This window comes from Pollachius pollachius (genome assembly GCF_949987615.1).
Source record: "Pollachius pollachius genome assembly, contig: scaffold_368, whole genome shotgun sequence".
Taxonomy (NCBI): Eukaryota; Metazoa; Chordata; class Actinopteri; order Gadiformes; family Gadidae; genus Pollachius; species Pollachius pollachius.
Window position 1 is genome coordinate 1 of NW_027641323.1, and position 16,208 is coordinate 16,208.

Below are 16,208 nucleotides of genomic sequence, written 5' to 3' on the forward strand. Positions count from 1 at the left end.
GTGTTCTTGCGTGTGCGTGCGTGAGAGAGACTCACCCTCCCTCTCCGCCTGCCTGGCAGTGAGCTGGCCGTGTTCCAGCATTTGCTCTCGTCGCTGGCAGTCTGCCAAGTCGCGTCCCGCACCCGGCGCAGACACACACACACCGCTGCCCTCCTTCTCCTTCAGCTCCAGCTCCGAGAACCGCATCATCGCCCGCTGCGCACGCACGCACACATGCACACAGACACGCACATACATAGACACGCACACAGACACGCACACCCGCAAAGACGCAAAGAACACAGACACACACACAAGACAGCCATGAAAACCACTCACCGTCTGCCCGCAGTGCGTGCACACACATACACCTCTCTAAACCTCAATCTGGGCTCAACTGCTACTGAAGCAAACTTTCCATCAAAGAAATATGGCAATAACACAAACAAGTTAACAAAATACATGTATAAGAAGATATAGATATATACACAAACACACACACACACTCCACAAACACACACATGTAGGACAAAGAGGTAGACAGATAAACGACAAGCATGGCATCCAGACATGGGTTAGACTAGTGCAGCCACTGTGAGTCCATGCGCTCTGGGGGGCTAGCCCTGGCATCTCCCTTCCTGAAACATGAACATGGCTAGGAAACATATACAGCTAAGCCCTGAGGCAGAGAGGGAGAGGGGTAAGGGGGGGGGGGGTGGGGGGGGGGAGAGGGCGAGGAGGAGGGAGAAGGAGGGAGACGGGGGAAAGAGAAATAAGACAGCGAGAGGGGAAAGAGGGAAGGAGGGAAAGTTGGTAGAGTGCGCAGAAATACATAGAAGTAGAGAAAGCCTGTCAGAGGGGTAGATACGTGATAAGAAATGTAAAGAACTGACCTCCCAGTTAGCAGCAGGTTGACTTATATTACTCTCCTCTTGTGATATGACTTCCATCTAAGCAATTAGAACGGGGGTCTCAATATATATCTGTCCATCATGTCATGTTTGTTTTTGATTTATAATTGTTATATTTTTTGCATGAATTGTATGTTCATTGGCTTTTCTGCACAAGGCATCTTTACAGAGTTAACAACAGGAAGCCAAACAATCCCACGAAGCAACACACAATCAAATCAAATGATTCAACAGGTCAATTAATAACACAACATCAAAGCTATCAAATGACTTTAACATTCCCCAATTGCTTAAGTTGATGCCAATGAAAATGTTGAAAAAAGAATTTTATAGCAGATTCTTGACTCGTGATTGATAATTGTGTTTCAGTATCAGTCTCATTTGTTGTTTGGCGAGAATCACCCAGATCCAATTAGTTCATGGCCATAATTAAAAGCGTCTGATAGCTTTGTGTTGCAGCTTTGCAGTGGCAAGCATGACAGACAAAACCACAAGTTTTCAGCGCTGCGTTCACAACATAGACAGACATATGCAACTTATTATCAGGCTGCCTTCCTGCCAGGGTCAGTAAACTGGCATACAGCTTTTAGTGTGTGTTGGCTCTCAACATGCCTTTGTGTAGAGTGGAGGATCCAGAGCTTGTGTCTGCCTGTTTGTGTGTGTCTCTGCGTGTGTGTTCTTCAGGGACGAGGGTTCAGGGGTCTACGGGGCCGAGAGACTTTGACCTTGGAGATCGACCAGCCAGTAGAGGACGGGTGCAGGGTCTCAGAGGGGAGGGTCTTAACGGGCCCAGCCGAAGGTTGGGCCGACTGTTGGTTAAGCATAGCCAGAGGCCGTGTAAACTACGAGGCGGTTGGTGTTGGCATAGCCCGCGCTATCCAACTGTAAGACTGTCGAGCAACCACCTCCGACGCCCACTTTCGCACCGAGCTGCTCGAGCACGGACACTCTGCAAATAAATGCAGGCACACGGAAACGACCTTTACGCCGACTGCTCCCTAATCAGCATACAGGAACGGCAGCCTTTGTTAACCTCTGAACTGCCCTCCAACCAACTGGCTAGCCGGGTAAAGGGCTCCGAAAGCCCCCGTGCTAACTCGGAGCGGCAATGTCAAACGAAGGGGGTGGCGGTCATGCCGGTAGCCATGGCAATAGCGCGACAGAGACCGTGTTCCTCTAATGCCACGTTAGCCGTGAATACACAATATATTTAATATTTGGGGGATTCTGTCATATAATTATTTAGTGTAGGTGGGGGGAAGAACATGCAGATTTTGCATCTGGTGTGCAGTCTTCCCGTGTGTGGTTGAATTGTGTGCAGAACGTGTAGAATACATTCTATGGTCTGACATGTGACTCAATTCTCATCAGATAAGCCGTGCTGCCTGAAAATTACCACTCCCTCCCCTGAGCCCAATATAGTCCCATGTGTTAATGGCCTCACCTGCAGGGCTCTCTGCTCCCGGCTCAGCTTGCTGGAGTCTGCATATAGCTCTGTGGTGACACATTTGAAGCGGTCGCCCACATAGCCCGTGGAGTTCGCAATCCTCTTGGCCAGGCTGGACCTCCGTGAGCCCCTGGACGAGTGGTCGTCGTCGTCGTCGTCGTCGTCTTCATCCTCATCGCACTCCCCGTGAGAGTCCTCCGGGTCCACGATGCCGTCTTCCCTCTCAGTCCTTCTGCCGCGCAGGATTTCCCGCTCTGCCTCCATTTCCAGGTCGCTGCATGCCTGAGGCGCGTAAGCGGGGCCTCGTCTCTCTCCTTTGCACTTCCCGCGCTCGCCCGATGTGCGGGCGCAGCTCAGAGTGCTCTGGTCCTGGTCCCCGAGGTCGGGGCTGGGGCTCCGGGCTGGAGAGCACTGGGGCGAGCTGGACGTCCCGCCGGCACAGCCTGCGACCGGGGCCAGCCTCATGTGCCCAAAGGCGGTGTCTGAGCGCCGGTCGTGGTGGGGCGCCTTCGGGTTGGGGGTGAGGCCGGGTGGGAAGGCGAGAGGAGGAGAAGGGAGACGGGGATGTTTTGGCTCGTATTCAGACTTTGTCTGGTTTTGGTTGTCACATTCATTTTGGTTGACTTTTGCGCCTGGAACCAAAGGCGGCAGCTTGTGCACTTTGGGGGTAGACTCTGCGTCCGTGTCGGAGTGAACAAGGTCAATGCAGACGATTCTCTCCCTTGCCGATGCAGAAGAGGACGGCGGGTTGGCGTGGCTTGCACCCTGCTCCCCCGCTCCCTTCTCCAGTATCCTTTGGCTCCCTTCACACCTAGCCACGGCTCCGGCCCGGTCCCGGTTACCTCCACATTCATCCGCCTGACTCCTGGGCTTGTCTATTCCCCTGGGCTTTAGGCTCACATCCCCCCTGTCCTGGAGCTTAGCTTCGGTGTGGGGCTGCATCAGGGGGTGGGACATCTCCTGGGAGTTAAAGGTGAGGTACTCTCCCCCAGATGGAGCGGCCAGGTTGTGGTATGGTAAGGGGTGCTTGGCCGCCAAGTGGGTTGGGTAAAGGCTGTTGCTGCCCAATAACACTGGGTGAGGGTAAACAGGGCCTTTGGCCCCCAGGGGAAGGGAGTGGAGGGCCATTCCATCGGGGACAGAGTATTGCAGGTATCTATTGGCATAGGCCAGGCTGTGGTTCAAGTAGGCGTCACTCTGAGAGAGGTAAAGGTGACCGTTCTCCAAACACTGCCTTTTGTATGAAGTTACATCCGGAGCCGTCTCCCCTCTCTTAGAGGACAGGGAGGACTTGTCTCCTCCCTCTCGGTGATGGTGATGTTCTGATTGGTTGGGGCTGTGCTTGGGCCAGTCTCCGTTGGGCCTCGGGGAAACGGGCCTGGATGGGAGGAGAGATGAGCTACAGTGTTGGGCGGAGGGCATGTTGTGGTTGGGCTCTCCTATCCTTGGACAGGAGGAGCTGCGCTGCTGAGGCAGCACCTTCTCAAGGCCCTTGTGTTTGATGACTGACGGGGAGGAGCTTTTGGCTTGGACTGTGCCTGGGTCCTGGTTGGGGTTGGGTCTCGGGGAGGAGGGTAAACCCGGCATGTGCTGTGCATGGGATGGGGACGGGTTGGGCACCACCCAGGAGGAGTGTAAAGTGCTGATTATCTCGGGCCTCTCGGAGACCTTGGAGGAAGTGCTGCTGCCCACCGGGTGGGGATGCAAAGGAGGAGACAGGGAAAGGGTCTCCTTTAAGAGCTCACGGCTGGGGGGCAGCCCGTAGCGGGCCCCTGGAGTCAAAGCATCCATCTTTACAGGGTAGCCGTTAGGGGGCAGGCCAAACTCAAGCATCCTCCCAGAGAGGTCCAGGGGCTTCTCCGCCGGGTCTTTGGTTGCAGAGGACTGATGAGCAGCCCGGTCAAAACTGGGTTTGGAAGGGGACCTGCTCGCCCTCCTCTCGCCTCTCTCGCCTCTTTGCTCCGACGGGCCGTCCCTGGGCCGGGGCTTATGGGCACTGGGTCGGGCCGGAGAGGGCTGCTCTGGTGCCATGCTGTTGACAGAGTAAGGATGGGGAATTGGCTGGGAGGATAACAAAGAGGTGGAAGAGGTGGGCGGTTGACCCATTCTAGCCACCGGTCTTTGTAAGTCCACCGAGCCATCGGACAGAGCTTGGGGAGGGTGGGGGATGCGAGAAGAGGCACGAGGAGAAGAGTCGATGGAGCTACTGCCGTTATTCCCACCATTGTTGTTGCCGCTACCAGAGCTGCCGCCGTTACCGCCGTTGCTGCCAGCGTTACTACTGCCAAGGCTTTTGCGGGAAGGGGGTCGGTTTGTTTTGTTGCTCCTGTTTGGAGATCTGTCTCTGTCAGGGTTGGCCTGGTGATGCTGGGAGTGGGACGAGGGCTGGTGGAGCTGCTGTCCGAATGGCGAGCCCACACTAAGCCCCTTGTCCTGGCAGTGCACCATGGAGGTGGGGGCCACCGTCACCGCGGGAATCCTCATCGGGGGAGCCACCATGGGCGAGGAGATGGGAGAGGGCGGATAGGGTGGCATGTAGTACAGCCGCTCGGCAGCGGAGGCGGCGGCCTGGTTCACACTGCCCCCCTGGGCGGCACACAGCGAGGGATAGGCCAGGTGCTGGGGGAGGTAGGGGTTAGGCTGGCTAAGCAGGGAGGCTTTGTACATGCTCAGGGCGGCATATTTGGAGGAGTCCATATAGGGATACATGTTGGCCTCGGGGTAGGGGCTGAGCCAGGGCAGACGGAGGTAGCTACCGCCGGCGCCAGCCAGGCTCAGCTCTGATGCCCTCTTGTCCCCCGGCCCACCCGCTCTACATTCCAGGCCCAGGCCTTCCGCCCCGGTCCCCTGCACCATCACAGGCTTGTGGAGGCCCAGCGGAGCGCCCTTGTACAGGCCTAGGTAGCCGTTGGCCGGCTTGCGGCTGTCCATGGAGCCGTCAGGCTTGTAGATGAGCTCCGGGAGGCCGTCCCTGCCGTAACCCAGGGGCAGGGATGTCCCCTCCCGGCCCTTCTCGGCCGGCAGGGCCCGGATCCCGGGGTAGACCACCCCGCCGTGCAGACGGAGGCCGTCCCGCATTAGAGTGCCTCGGTCGAGCCCGATAGGCGTAAGCCTCGCATCCACCTGCGGGTGAAAGGGGTTTCAAAAGAAGAGACAGTTTCACCAAGTCTGCATTAATGGCTGCTACTGATTTCAAAGCCCCTTGAAACTGGGTTTCCCTCGTACCGAATTCCAACTTTAAAAGGGTGTACCTCTAGAATTCACTAGGCGTTTACATCGTTGCACCACCCAGCCAGACAACAGCCAAGTTAAAACATATTGCGTTGGTTATGCATTTGATTGTACATAATTGAGCAGAGTGCACGTGTGCATGAGGATAATTGACACTCGCGTGTCACACAGCGTAAACAGGGCCGATAAGGAGCAGGAGGACTTGCCATGTTTTGTGTGATGTGGTTTCCTTGTCTCAGTTCCAGGTTGGTCTGCGTCTCAGCATCGACATCACGAACAGATGTTGCCCTATGGGGACAGGCAAACTGTTACTAGTAAGCATCGAGGCGCACACAAACACACATGCGCACAAACATGCGCACAGACGCATAGACACACACCTTTGTTGAAAAACACCTTCTTGGATTTTCCCAGAAGGTTGTCTATAAAAAGGCTTTTAGCACAAACCTTACATCTGGAAAGGACACACAAAGTGTTGTGTAACGAACAATATAAATACACATAGACTCCGATGGTCTGAATGTGTAGAAACACAAGAGAAAGAGGGGTAGGAATGCAACGAGAGGGAAGATAGGACCTGGCTTAACCGAGTGGGACGGAAAACAATCGCACCGCGCTAACCGCATGCATCAACAACGCTCCTCTAGCGCGCGCACACACACACACACACACACAAAACCACCCAGTCTCCAAGATGAAAGCAGCCTCCCCCCACACCCCACACACTTTCCTCTATTCCGCTGACAGCAACAACCCCCCTGCTCTGCCTCCCCCGGCTGGGGGGGGGGGGGGGAGGGGGGCAGACCAGCATGGTGGGGCCCCTTCCATTCAGCCGGGTTCCCCCGCTCACTGGTCCCCCGTGCCCCGCCTGACCTGCCCTCTGCGCCGGGCGGGCCGGGGGGAGAGCCCACATCAGAGGCGGCCGCGGCGGTGCCCCTCCTCCCCCCACCCCCACCCCCCGCCGGCACGGTGCCACGGATCAACAAACAGACACCGCAACCGAGCCCTTCAAACAGCGCCAACACCTATGGTAGACGCACACATCATGCAAAAGAGCCGGGAAAGAGCACCGAGACATTTCACAAGGCCACATGCATTTAGCGGGACGGTGAGAATCACGACACGCTGGGATTTGATGGAGCAGCGGTGTGGAGCTGGGTATAGTTAGGTCGGTTACCATTTGGACTTTTGTGTAAATAAAACAAACGCAATGATTTCAACAAAGGGTGGCTTTGATATAGCAAGAGACCTGAGCTGTGTATCTTGGTGAAATATCCTGTTTGGATTCAGTCCTGAAAATAATGTCTTTATGGTGAATGTAGAAATTGGTTTGAGACATGGCCATCAAGCACAAAGACCATGTGAACAGTAATTAATTATTAGATTTTAGTTAACCAGGTTCTGTGTGAGAGTAAAACATTTAACTAAATGTAAGAATGGTGTCAAATATAGGCTATAATAATGTACTTTCTGTAAAATAAAACTGAAAAGAATTGGCCCACCCCTAAATTCACCCCGATAATCCAATCCAGGAATCTACACTTCTGTCGTTAAATCTCCATCTGCGCTGCTCATCCCCTACATCCTGGTCCGTCCCGGGGATAAACCATTTACCCCTGCGTAACCAACCAATGGATGTCACACAAAGTCATGGCTAACAGAGCGTGGCTGAGAGAAAACAGCCCTGCCGCAGGAAGCCATGCGAGGATAAGGTGGGCGAGACGCGGCGCCGAAAAAGGTCCCTAATATAGTAAAAGCGGCGGCTGGCCGTGCAGCGCACTCAAACTCGGCTGCCTGATCCTCACACAAAAACATTGAAAGAAAAGCCAGCCCCGAGCCTCCCTGCCGCCACTGGCACGCCACTTTTATTACCCTGACCTCGGGCCTATTAATCACCCCCCCCGCCCCCTGTCGCTCCGCGCAGCGCACCCCCCTCGCCCCCCCCCCCCCCCCCCCCACCTCACTCGCTCCTCATCTCCTCACACGCACACCCCGCCTCCCCCACCTCCCCCGGGCACGGCCCGCTTCTGACATCTGCGTCTGACGGGGGCTGAAACACTCAGCGCTCGCATGTTGAGGCAGGCAGCGCAACAACAGAAAGAGGGAAAATCCAGTCCTGCGTTCGCTACATCGCATGCGTGACACAGGAAATAATACCTCGACGTGTGGACAATGCCCGCGTTCCCGGCCCCTTTTCACTTCATTAGAGGGGCTGCCATTTTATTAAGACTCAAAAAAACACACGCTGTACGGTTTTCCTGACACGGCGGGGACCGGGAGAAAGAAAATGACATGTTCTCGTTAAGAGTCTCTGCATACAGGAACAGCAGGTATAGAGATGGAATCCTAGACTGGGTAGCCCCGCCCATTCTGCCGGCGATTTGAGTACAAGGGTCTGGAGAAGAGCAATACATTTCTTTCTGCTTCCGATACGTTTTTGAAGGAACCAATCACCAAGCTGGCTTTTCCCTTTTGCACACTATTGGCTGGTTTAACACAATAACGACAGGGAAGCGACGGCAAGCAGCCAACCCCGTACAGAGTCAGTTTAACTAGGCCCGTTGATCACGCCTTTCGTGCTGAAGAAAATGACAGCAGCTTCCCCAGACCAACGTGCAGTCTACAATTGAGCTTGGTCTGGCAATAGCCAGACTAATGGTATCCTTCACGGACAGATTTGCAGATAAATGGCACGCTAGCGCCGCAGCCTATGGCATGCCGTGTCTCCATGATAGCGACCCCATGCGCTGCTGACAGAGTCCAGGCAGAGGGCTACCAGCGCACTGGGACGCGTCGTTAAGTGGAATGAATAGTCTAGTAAAAGCGAGCCGCCGGACCATACATCAACAGCAGCCTTCCAGGCTCTGCATGCATCAACAGCAGCTACGCCGGCAGCGCAACTGCCTAGCTGTGTGTACACAAGTGCACACAAAAACCTAAGTAACGAGGGTCTGAGTGAGCATTACCAAAACTGCACCACAAGCCGGACCCGACACTGAAGTTAGTGGGAACATTTATCATTAGATAACCAATATTAGAACGTCCACAACAAAGGTAAATGTAATTGAAAAAAGGTCTGCAGGGGTCGAGAGGCCAACTTCACAGCAGAAAATGTTTTTTTCCTCAACAACACCGACAAAAGAAAATATGAATGACCTGATTCCATTAATTTGGAAAATATACATTATGAATGCTCGTTAGCAGTAACGAGCAGCCACCATTTTCCCGTTCAGTACGTAGGCCTCAATGGCAACCACCAAATCCATGACATATCGTAGAGAGGGCCACATATCGTTTGGAGAGCGAGGATGACAGAGCTACGGGAGGGAAGGCAAACGCACGGTGACGCCTATATCCCCGGTGCTAAGAATAGTTTGCGCAACAAACAAGTCCCGACGGGCATCCAATCCATCACACCGGCCGGTAAAGCGAGCCGGCAGGCGGTGGGAAAGGGAGAGGAGGAGAGGAGAGGGAAGGGTGGGGGTTGAGCAGACAAAGCTGCGTTTATAAGACGGACCGCTGGAGCGTGGCCCGATCCGCACCATTAAACTGAAAACCACCGGGCGTTTTTGGACCAGCTAGCCCGGTGTCCGCTCGCTCTCTGGGCGAGTGTGTGGGACGACACTAAGGCGGTCAACAAAGCCAGCCAGATGAAGAGGGGGCCGGCGGCCTGAGTACGAGCGCTCCCTCCGCCAGTCAGATGCTGTTTTCGCGGAGACTCTGGCGACGAGGAGGTGAACTTTCTTTGACCCGTGCTACGTGGCGACACAGACGCCAGCGAGGAGGATCGTTTCCTCTCCACCGGATCTCCCCCTCGTCGGCCTCTCCCCTGGCGTCTGTGCACCGGAGTGTTAACATGTGTCAGGGCCGCGCAGCGGAGGGGAAGGACCGAGCACGAGGAGGGGAAACACTAAATATCCTCATCAGACACAAAAGTTGTTGCTTAACCCAATTTGCTGCAGGCCCGATCAGCAGTGGGTGTGGGGGGGGGGGGGGGGTGTGGGTCTGTGGGACCAGGAAGTCGGGGCTGTGGGACTCTGGGACCGGGAAGTCGGAGCTGTGTTAGAGCGGGACAGAAGTGGAGGCGCCCTCTTGCTCTTTGTCCTTGGCGCTCATCCAAGCCCTCTGAAGCGCAGAGCGCAGATCGACTCTAAAAAAAAAATATGCAGTGTGACGCAGGATAATCTCCGCAGCGACGGGCGGTGGGGGGGGAAGAGGGCGTGGGTGGGGATAAACACAGATTAAATGCACACACCAGCGCACTGTATGTGTGGTTCCGCCACCGCGCGAGAGAGTGTGTCCAAAGCGAAAGGAATGCGGCGCATACCGCCAGCGAACAAAGCATAAATCAGGGAGAGCGGCCGTTTCTCTGGGCTACTCGCAGACTTTCGCCGAGACCATCGCCATAATACGCTGCTACAGGGCGATTTAGGTTATTCACCACTCCTCCTGGGTGTATTGGGTGGGGGCAAAGGAGGCAAGAGGAGATCTGTCGTTAGACTGGGTGGGGGGGTCGAGGGGGAGGTAGAACGAATGACACGGGAAGCCCAGAAAGAGCCGATGGCGGCTGCTCAGCTGTCACGCTGTTAGCTAGCGAGCTGTAAACAAGGCCCCGCGTCCTGCCCAAGCGCTACACAGCCGCATGCAGGTCGGCGCACGGGACAGTCCCCCCCCCGGCATCACAGCCGCGAACAACGAGGACATTGTGAGTCCCCGTGCTGTCACTAGAGAACGGGCGACTGCTGCTGAACCGGGCCTATTCATGGTGCGCCAAATGAGGACTAAATGGCCCTTTATGTCTCCAAAGGGGTCGATTGTAACAACGAAGCGCATGCGAATCGCCTCGCGTTCGTCAGAGCTCCTTTGGTTTTCGTTACAGAAGATGTTTTTCAGATGGGGGGGGGGTTCAGGAAAGTGATAGAAAGAAATTGGGAATGGAAACCCCATGCCGATTGCAATCAGTGACGTTGTTCTTTAGCACGACTTAATTAGGCCACATCGGAGGGACAAAACCAATAAAAAATATCTTCTGAGAGATTCCGAACGGCATGGGCATTCAATAATGCATTCCAAAAAACCGGAGCAAAATGGCGCAACCCGCCTATCACCCGCGCTCGGCGGCACGGCGTCATGTCTATGGGGTTTCATCAGACACGGGCCTGAGGCGGCCGCATCCAAACACGACCGGAGACGCGGGATCAAGACGGGGCCTGCCGAGAGCAGAAGGGACAGGGCGGTGACGCTCCTCCAGAATGTAATTCTTCTTTCGGTCGGCGCTGCCAAGGTCAGCAAATCAAAAATCTTTCTTGGAGATTTCACCCCTTTTACAAAACAAAAACACCAAAGTAGAAACGTGGTTTCTGACCCGCCACGCCGGTCTCTATTTCAAATCCATTGTATTTACAGAGCATGGCTTTTTATTTTTTTGGCAGTTTGTTCGATCTGACTTTTTTGGGCAGGGCATACTCTGGTGTTCTTTGGGTCCCCGGCCGTATCAACGGCTCCCGTCACATGACGGTCCCCTCCGCGGTGCCGCGCGGGCACTACATGCTGGCCGGGGCGGTGACATGTCTCTCTGCGGGGAAGTGATCCGTGCGCGCCAAACCTCAGCGGGACAAAAAGCTTTGTGGAGCGGAGAGAGAAAGCCTCTCCCGTTTCAGCGGCGGGTCCCCGGGGGCCGGGACGGAGCGCAGCTTCAATCAAACCGTGACGTCTCCCCCGGGAGCCGTGCAGCGTGCGGAAACCCAATCTCTCCGCGGCGCTCCGCCGGCCCCGTTCTTTTGTTCACGTGCACCACCTCCTCCTCCTCCTCGTCTGAGGAGCGAGCGGTGGAGAGTGAGCCAGAGCGCGGGGCCAAGGCTGAGAGGCCGTCTTTCGGCCCCATCAAGGACAGCCGTGGTAGAGGGGATGTTTGTTTTAGGGCCCCCATTGTCACGCCCGTTTGGTCAACAAATCTGTGAGCGTTGAAAGGGTGGCGGACGGCCAAATCAAAAGATTGTGGATAAAATGTATGTGTCTGAGCATATGGTTCGACTGGCCCGGCCTATTGATTGCGGGAGGCTGGAGATCGGCAGAGCATTTGGTTAATGGGCTTAAAATGGGAGGCGCCGTGATTGTCCCAATAAACACAGATTACATCTCCTGGTCATCACCCCATGGAGGGCCTCAGAGATGCACTGAATGTCACAAATAAAAGATCCATCCCACAGCACAACAAACCCCCCCCCCAGGCCCTGGGTTTAGGTTTCTTTAAAGCACTGTTGGCCCCCCATTTAAAATTCACAGGGACCAGGAGAAATACAATCCCCTCTAAGTGATGGTTTCAACACCACCCGTGTGCTATGGTGATGCTCTTTGAGCGGAGTGTAAACATCTGGGAAACACATCAGCCCTAAATTGACCTCTTAATGACGGGCGGAAAATGATGCGCAATGGATGTCAGTGGAAAGACTATAAATAACCTCGGCCCACAGATATTACCGTGGGTTTAGGTCTTCCGTAATATTTATTTTAGTGGTGACGTTAACGTCACCACTGACATAACGTCACCACCGAATTATTTTTAAAACGAGTCACAATATTGTTCGTCCTTGGACTGAAAAGACGCAATTGCAACTGAGTGACAAAATCAATCATTAAACAGAGGCTGTATAGTATAAAGGATACATCCCTCTAATTAACAATTAGCCTAATGTTAACATCGCCTAAGAGATCTATATACCACTAACGAATATCACGAGAATAAAACTCTATAGACCTCTTATCTTTAAAACAGTCTGGAGAATCTGCATAACTTACATTTAAGGTCAGTATAGAAAATAGCCTCTTATGACCCGCAGAGACGTGGCCATTATAATTAAATCATCGCAGTGGGCCTTCGCTTCCCAGTCCAAACTGCGTGACGCTTGTGTTATGGTAGGGAAATGCCCATTTGGCGTCACCGTTCCGTCTCCAGCCAGTTCCCTCGCTAAGCTAGTCAATGATCTGGAACCAGCCGATATGAGAGCCATCGATCCTCCCATGACCGCGTCTCCTAATGAGCGCTCGGGTGGCAACGGGACAGACGGCCGCACAGGGCGCGCGGGGGAAACGGGACCGCGGTTACGACACTGCCTCGAAGCAAACAACTATTGGAGTGCGCACGGCCACTTGTGCCGGGAGAATCCTATTAGGCAACAAAAAAAATGACTGGCACTTAAATTGCAGCTGTAGGCCACGGTCAAATGGGAGGACCCCGGCAAATCAGGGGAGCGGTGAGTTGGCTGGTGGCACGGCGGCCGTTTCTCATCAAAGCGAGCGCAGCACGTCCCGTCGGGAACAGCGGATCTCCACGGAGTCTCTCTCCCACACACACACACACACGGCTCGGCATCTGGGACCGAGACGACTCATCAACGACTGCTCCGTCCAAACAAAGCCCCACCCACTCACACACAAACACCACTGCGCGCGTGTATAAACACATAGACCACGCACACACAGACGGGGAGAAGGGTATCCTACAACTGAACTAAAAAACGTAAACGGAGCAGTCCGTCTGCTTCCCCTTGGCAGGGCGAGGCTGGATTCCGTAACCTTGTTTAGCGCAGACGCTCGTTTTCACACACACACACACACACACACACACACACACACACACACACACACACACACACACACACGCACACTTTGTGGTCCACTAATCTGCGAGAGGTGGTTCACCTTGGTCACAGGCGCGGGGCCGTCCAGTTGACAGCAGAATAATAAAAGCCAAGCTCAGAGCCGAATCATTAAAGCGACGTTATTTATCAACCACATGCCACTGCCCCGCCGAAAAGCACAAAGACCACCCTATGCGCTATTCTTAGAAGTGGCCGTTTTCCTCTCCCGTGTCTCCTCACACGAAACCGCTCTGGCATTGAGATTCAATTCTACGTTGGATTGTTTGTCGGGAGGTTTCATCTCCTGAAAACGTCTATTACCATGTGAAGGGAGATAATACATTAAAGATTCTAGAGGAAAAAACACCATACGCCTATTATATACAAGCGTTCGTGTGTACGTGTGTGGGGCATACAATACAATCCCACAAAAGCTTCAAAGATCGTTCACCACAGTTCATGACTCGGGGTGGGTCGTCACGTCTCTCCCTCACCTGGTTAATTGCTGTTATCTCCAGCCGTCGTGGTCGTGCCCCAACTCACGCCTTTTTCCTGTTTGGCCAAGTTAACTGGGAGAGCAGCGATCCGCGCGGACGTAAGACCAGGGCGCCCAGTGACGGACCAAGAGGACCAGTAAAAAGTGCCTAACAGGTTATCCTCCGGCACCGATAAGAAAAACGAGGCGTACAAAGAGTTCCTCTCTCCGTTATTTCCAGGCAACTCCCCGCCTCACATTTCCGCTGGACTTTAATTGTGAATGTCACTTAGTTTTCCACGAAACGCGCAGGGCAGTAAGTAGCTCTCGCGTTGGAGGGGGAAAACATGGAAATTACTGATATGGTTCAAAAAGGAAAAAGCCCAACGTTATTGTCCGGTAGTTTGGGTGACGACGTGTGTCGTGCGGCTGAGCCCGAGGATACAGGTGGTGAGGTCCGCCGACTCAAAAATTAATTCAGCCTGCCCGTACCTCGCAGCAGCGCCATGTTGGGTTTCATCGGAGCATGCCGTTTCAAAAAGCCTCCGCTTCTCCACTTCTCACCCCACGTCTTCTCCGAGATAGCGGTGGCCGGCCCGGTGGGTGTAATAGGATATTCCGTCGGTCTTTGTGTCCGTATTCTCCAAAGAAAGACGCCGCGACGTAGCTCCGGTGCGTATCAAGGGCGCGCGGAGCTCACACAGGACTGCTGCACTGAATCGACGAATGCCGCGAGCCGAACGATTCGCTCGCTCTACTCCCACTCGCGCAGACTCTACCCAGAAGGCTAGTCGGGAGACCGCAATTACCATAAAGCCTCCAGCGCGCAGCACGAGCACACGCGCGCGCGCGCGTACACGCACTCTCAGCGTAAACTAACAAGAATAGATTGTGAAAGAGTGAGTGAGAGAGAGAAAGAGGGCGAGAGAGAGAATGAAAGAAGGAAAATGACTAAATAGTTAAAGATGTAGGCCCCTAGAAGCGCGTGACTACACGCCTACTAAATGCTGAGGAGATGTTGCCTATTGGAAACCAGCCTACACGATATAATTCCATCGTGCTCGCGATCAAGGAGATTTCGGCAGGATAACGACTATAGTTTCCACTAGCAGTCATTTCAACTGGAAATGTGTGGTCATTGCTTAGGTGCCTTTTACCCCCTTATATCACTGGGTGAGAGTTAATACAAGTGCAGAATGATAACTGTTGTGTGGAGTGTCCCCAGAAGGGTTGGGTGTGTTTAATTATCCTTTATATCCCAGTCATTATCCCTTATGTTGTTCCTTAATTCACTTTTCTTCTTCTAACTTTGTGTCATAATTGGGGGATTAGGCATAATTATAGTGCTATGTCACGTCTTATCATAACCTATTATTAATACAACTGTCAAATATATAATAAGTTGTAGGCTAACGCTTTATGCTTAAACCACATTAATGTCGTCAATGCGATGGTGACTTCACACAGATGTTATAAACAACAGTTAGCCTAAAGGTAGGTTCAAACGGAGCAGCCAGTTTTTTAGACAGAGAGAGAGAGAGAGAGAGATAGAGAGAGACAGAGAGAGAGGGAGAGAGAGAGAAGGGGAGAGATGCGGCTCAAGGCTGCATGGACACATCTGCTAGGGCTCCCATGTCAAGTGAAAAAGGAGGAGATTATGGATATCCAGCCTGAGGTGTGTGTCTGGTGTGTGTTTCCAGGAGAGAGAAGGAAAAGTTCAAAAATAGAGAGATTGGGAGAGAGAGACAGAGAAATTCAGAGATAGAGGGAGAGGGGGACAGAGAGAGAGAGAGAGTTTGAGATAGAGAGAGAGAGGGGTACTCAGCCGAAAGACCAAAAGATGGACAGACGGAGAGAGAGACAGATCCGAACAGAGTAGGAGTGGAGAACGGAGGGAGTTGGCTTGCAACGGCCTGGTTGGTTAGAGTACAGCTGCTGGATGTAGGAGTTTCACCGCACACACACACACACACACACACACACACACACACACACACACACACATACCACGCACCATTTGTTGATAGATTTGCATACACGTTATACAGAGCGCTTGATGTTCATCACTGTGTTTCTCACAGATTCCGATACAGAGTGGAAAAGTGCATCTTTCATAAGTCTTCAAAAGTTTGACAAACTCAAACCAACCTGCGTACACACACACACTCTCTCTCTCTCTCTCTCTCTCTCTCTCTCTCTCTCTCTCTCTCTCTCTCTCTCTCTCTCTCTCTCTCTCTCTCTCTCTCTCTCTCTCTCTCTCTCTCTCTCTCACACACACACACACACACACACACACACACACACACACACTCACACTCCCCAGTGTGCGAGGAAGGGTCAGAAAGGGAGACATGCGGCGGCGAATTAGGTTCCTCTCTGCTCAGACACCACGAGAGTTTAATGGCTTCCACCACCGGGAAATGAAGAATAGAGGGTGGGGGGGGGGGGGGGGGGTGTCCTCCGTTCGCTCCTCCTCCTCCTCCTCTTCCCCTGTCTCCGACTCCAAGGAAACCACGTACACCAGG

General features: G+C 53.6%; 1 protein-coding gene across 1 annotated transcript; it reads right to left on the minus strand.

Annotated features, from left to right (window-relative positions):
• Nucleotides 1-35: 35 nt before the first annotated feature.
• Nucleotides 36-14,401, minus strand: LOC307091667 (BCL-6 corepressor-like; the record flags this gene model as incomplete). Its single annotated transcript, XM_079759310.1, has 5 exons — nt 13,703-14,401; nt 5,775-5,856; nt 2,335-5,460; nt 873-929; nt 36-195 (listed from the first exon to the last, which is right to left on the minus strand). Coding segments are annotated over exons 2-5 (3,346 nt in total), but the record flags the coding sequence as incomplete, so codon positions are not given.
• Nucleotides 14,402-16,208: the final 1,807 nt, after the last annotated feature.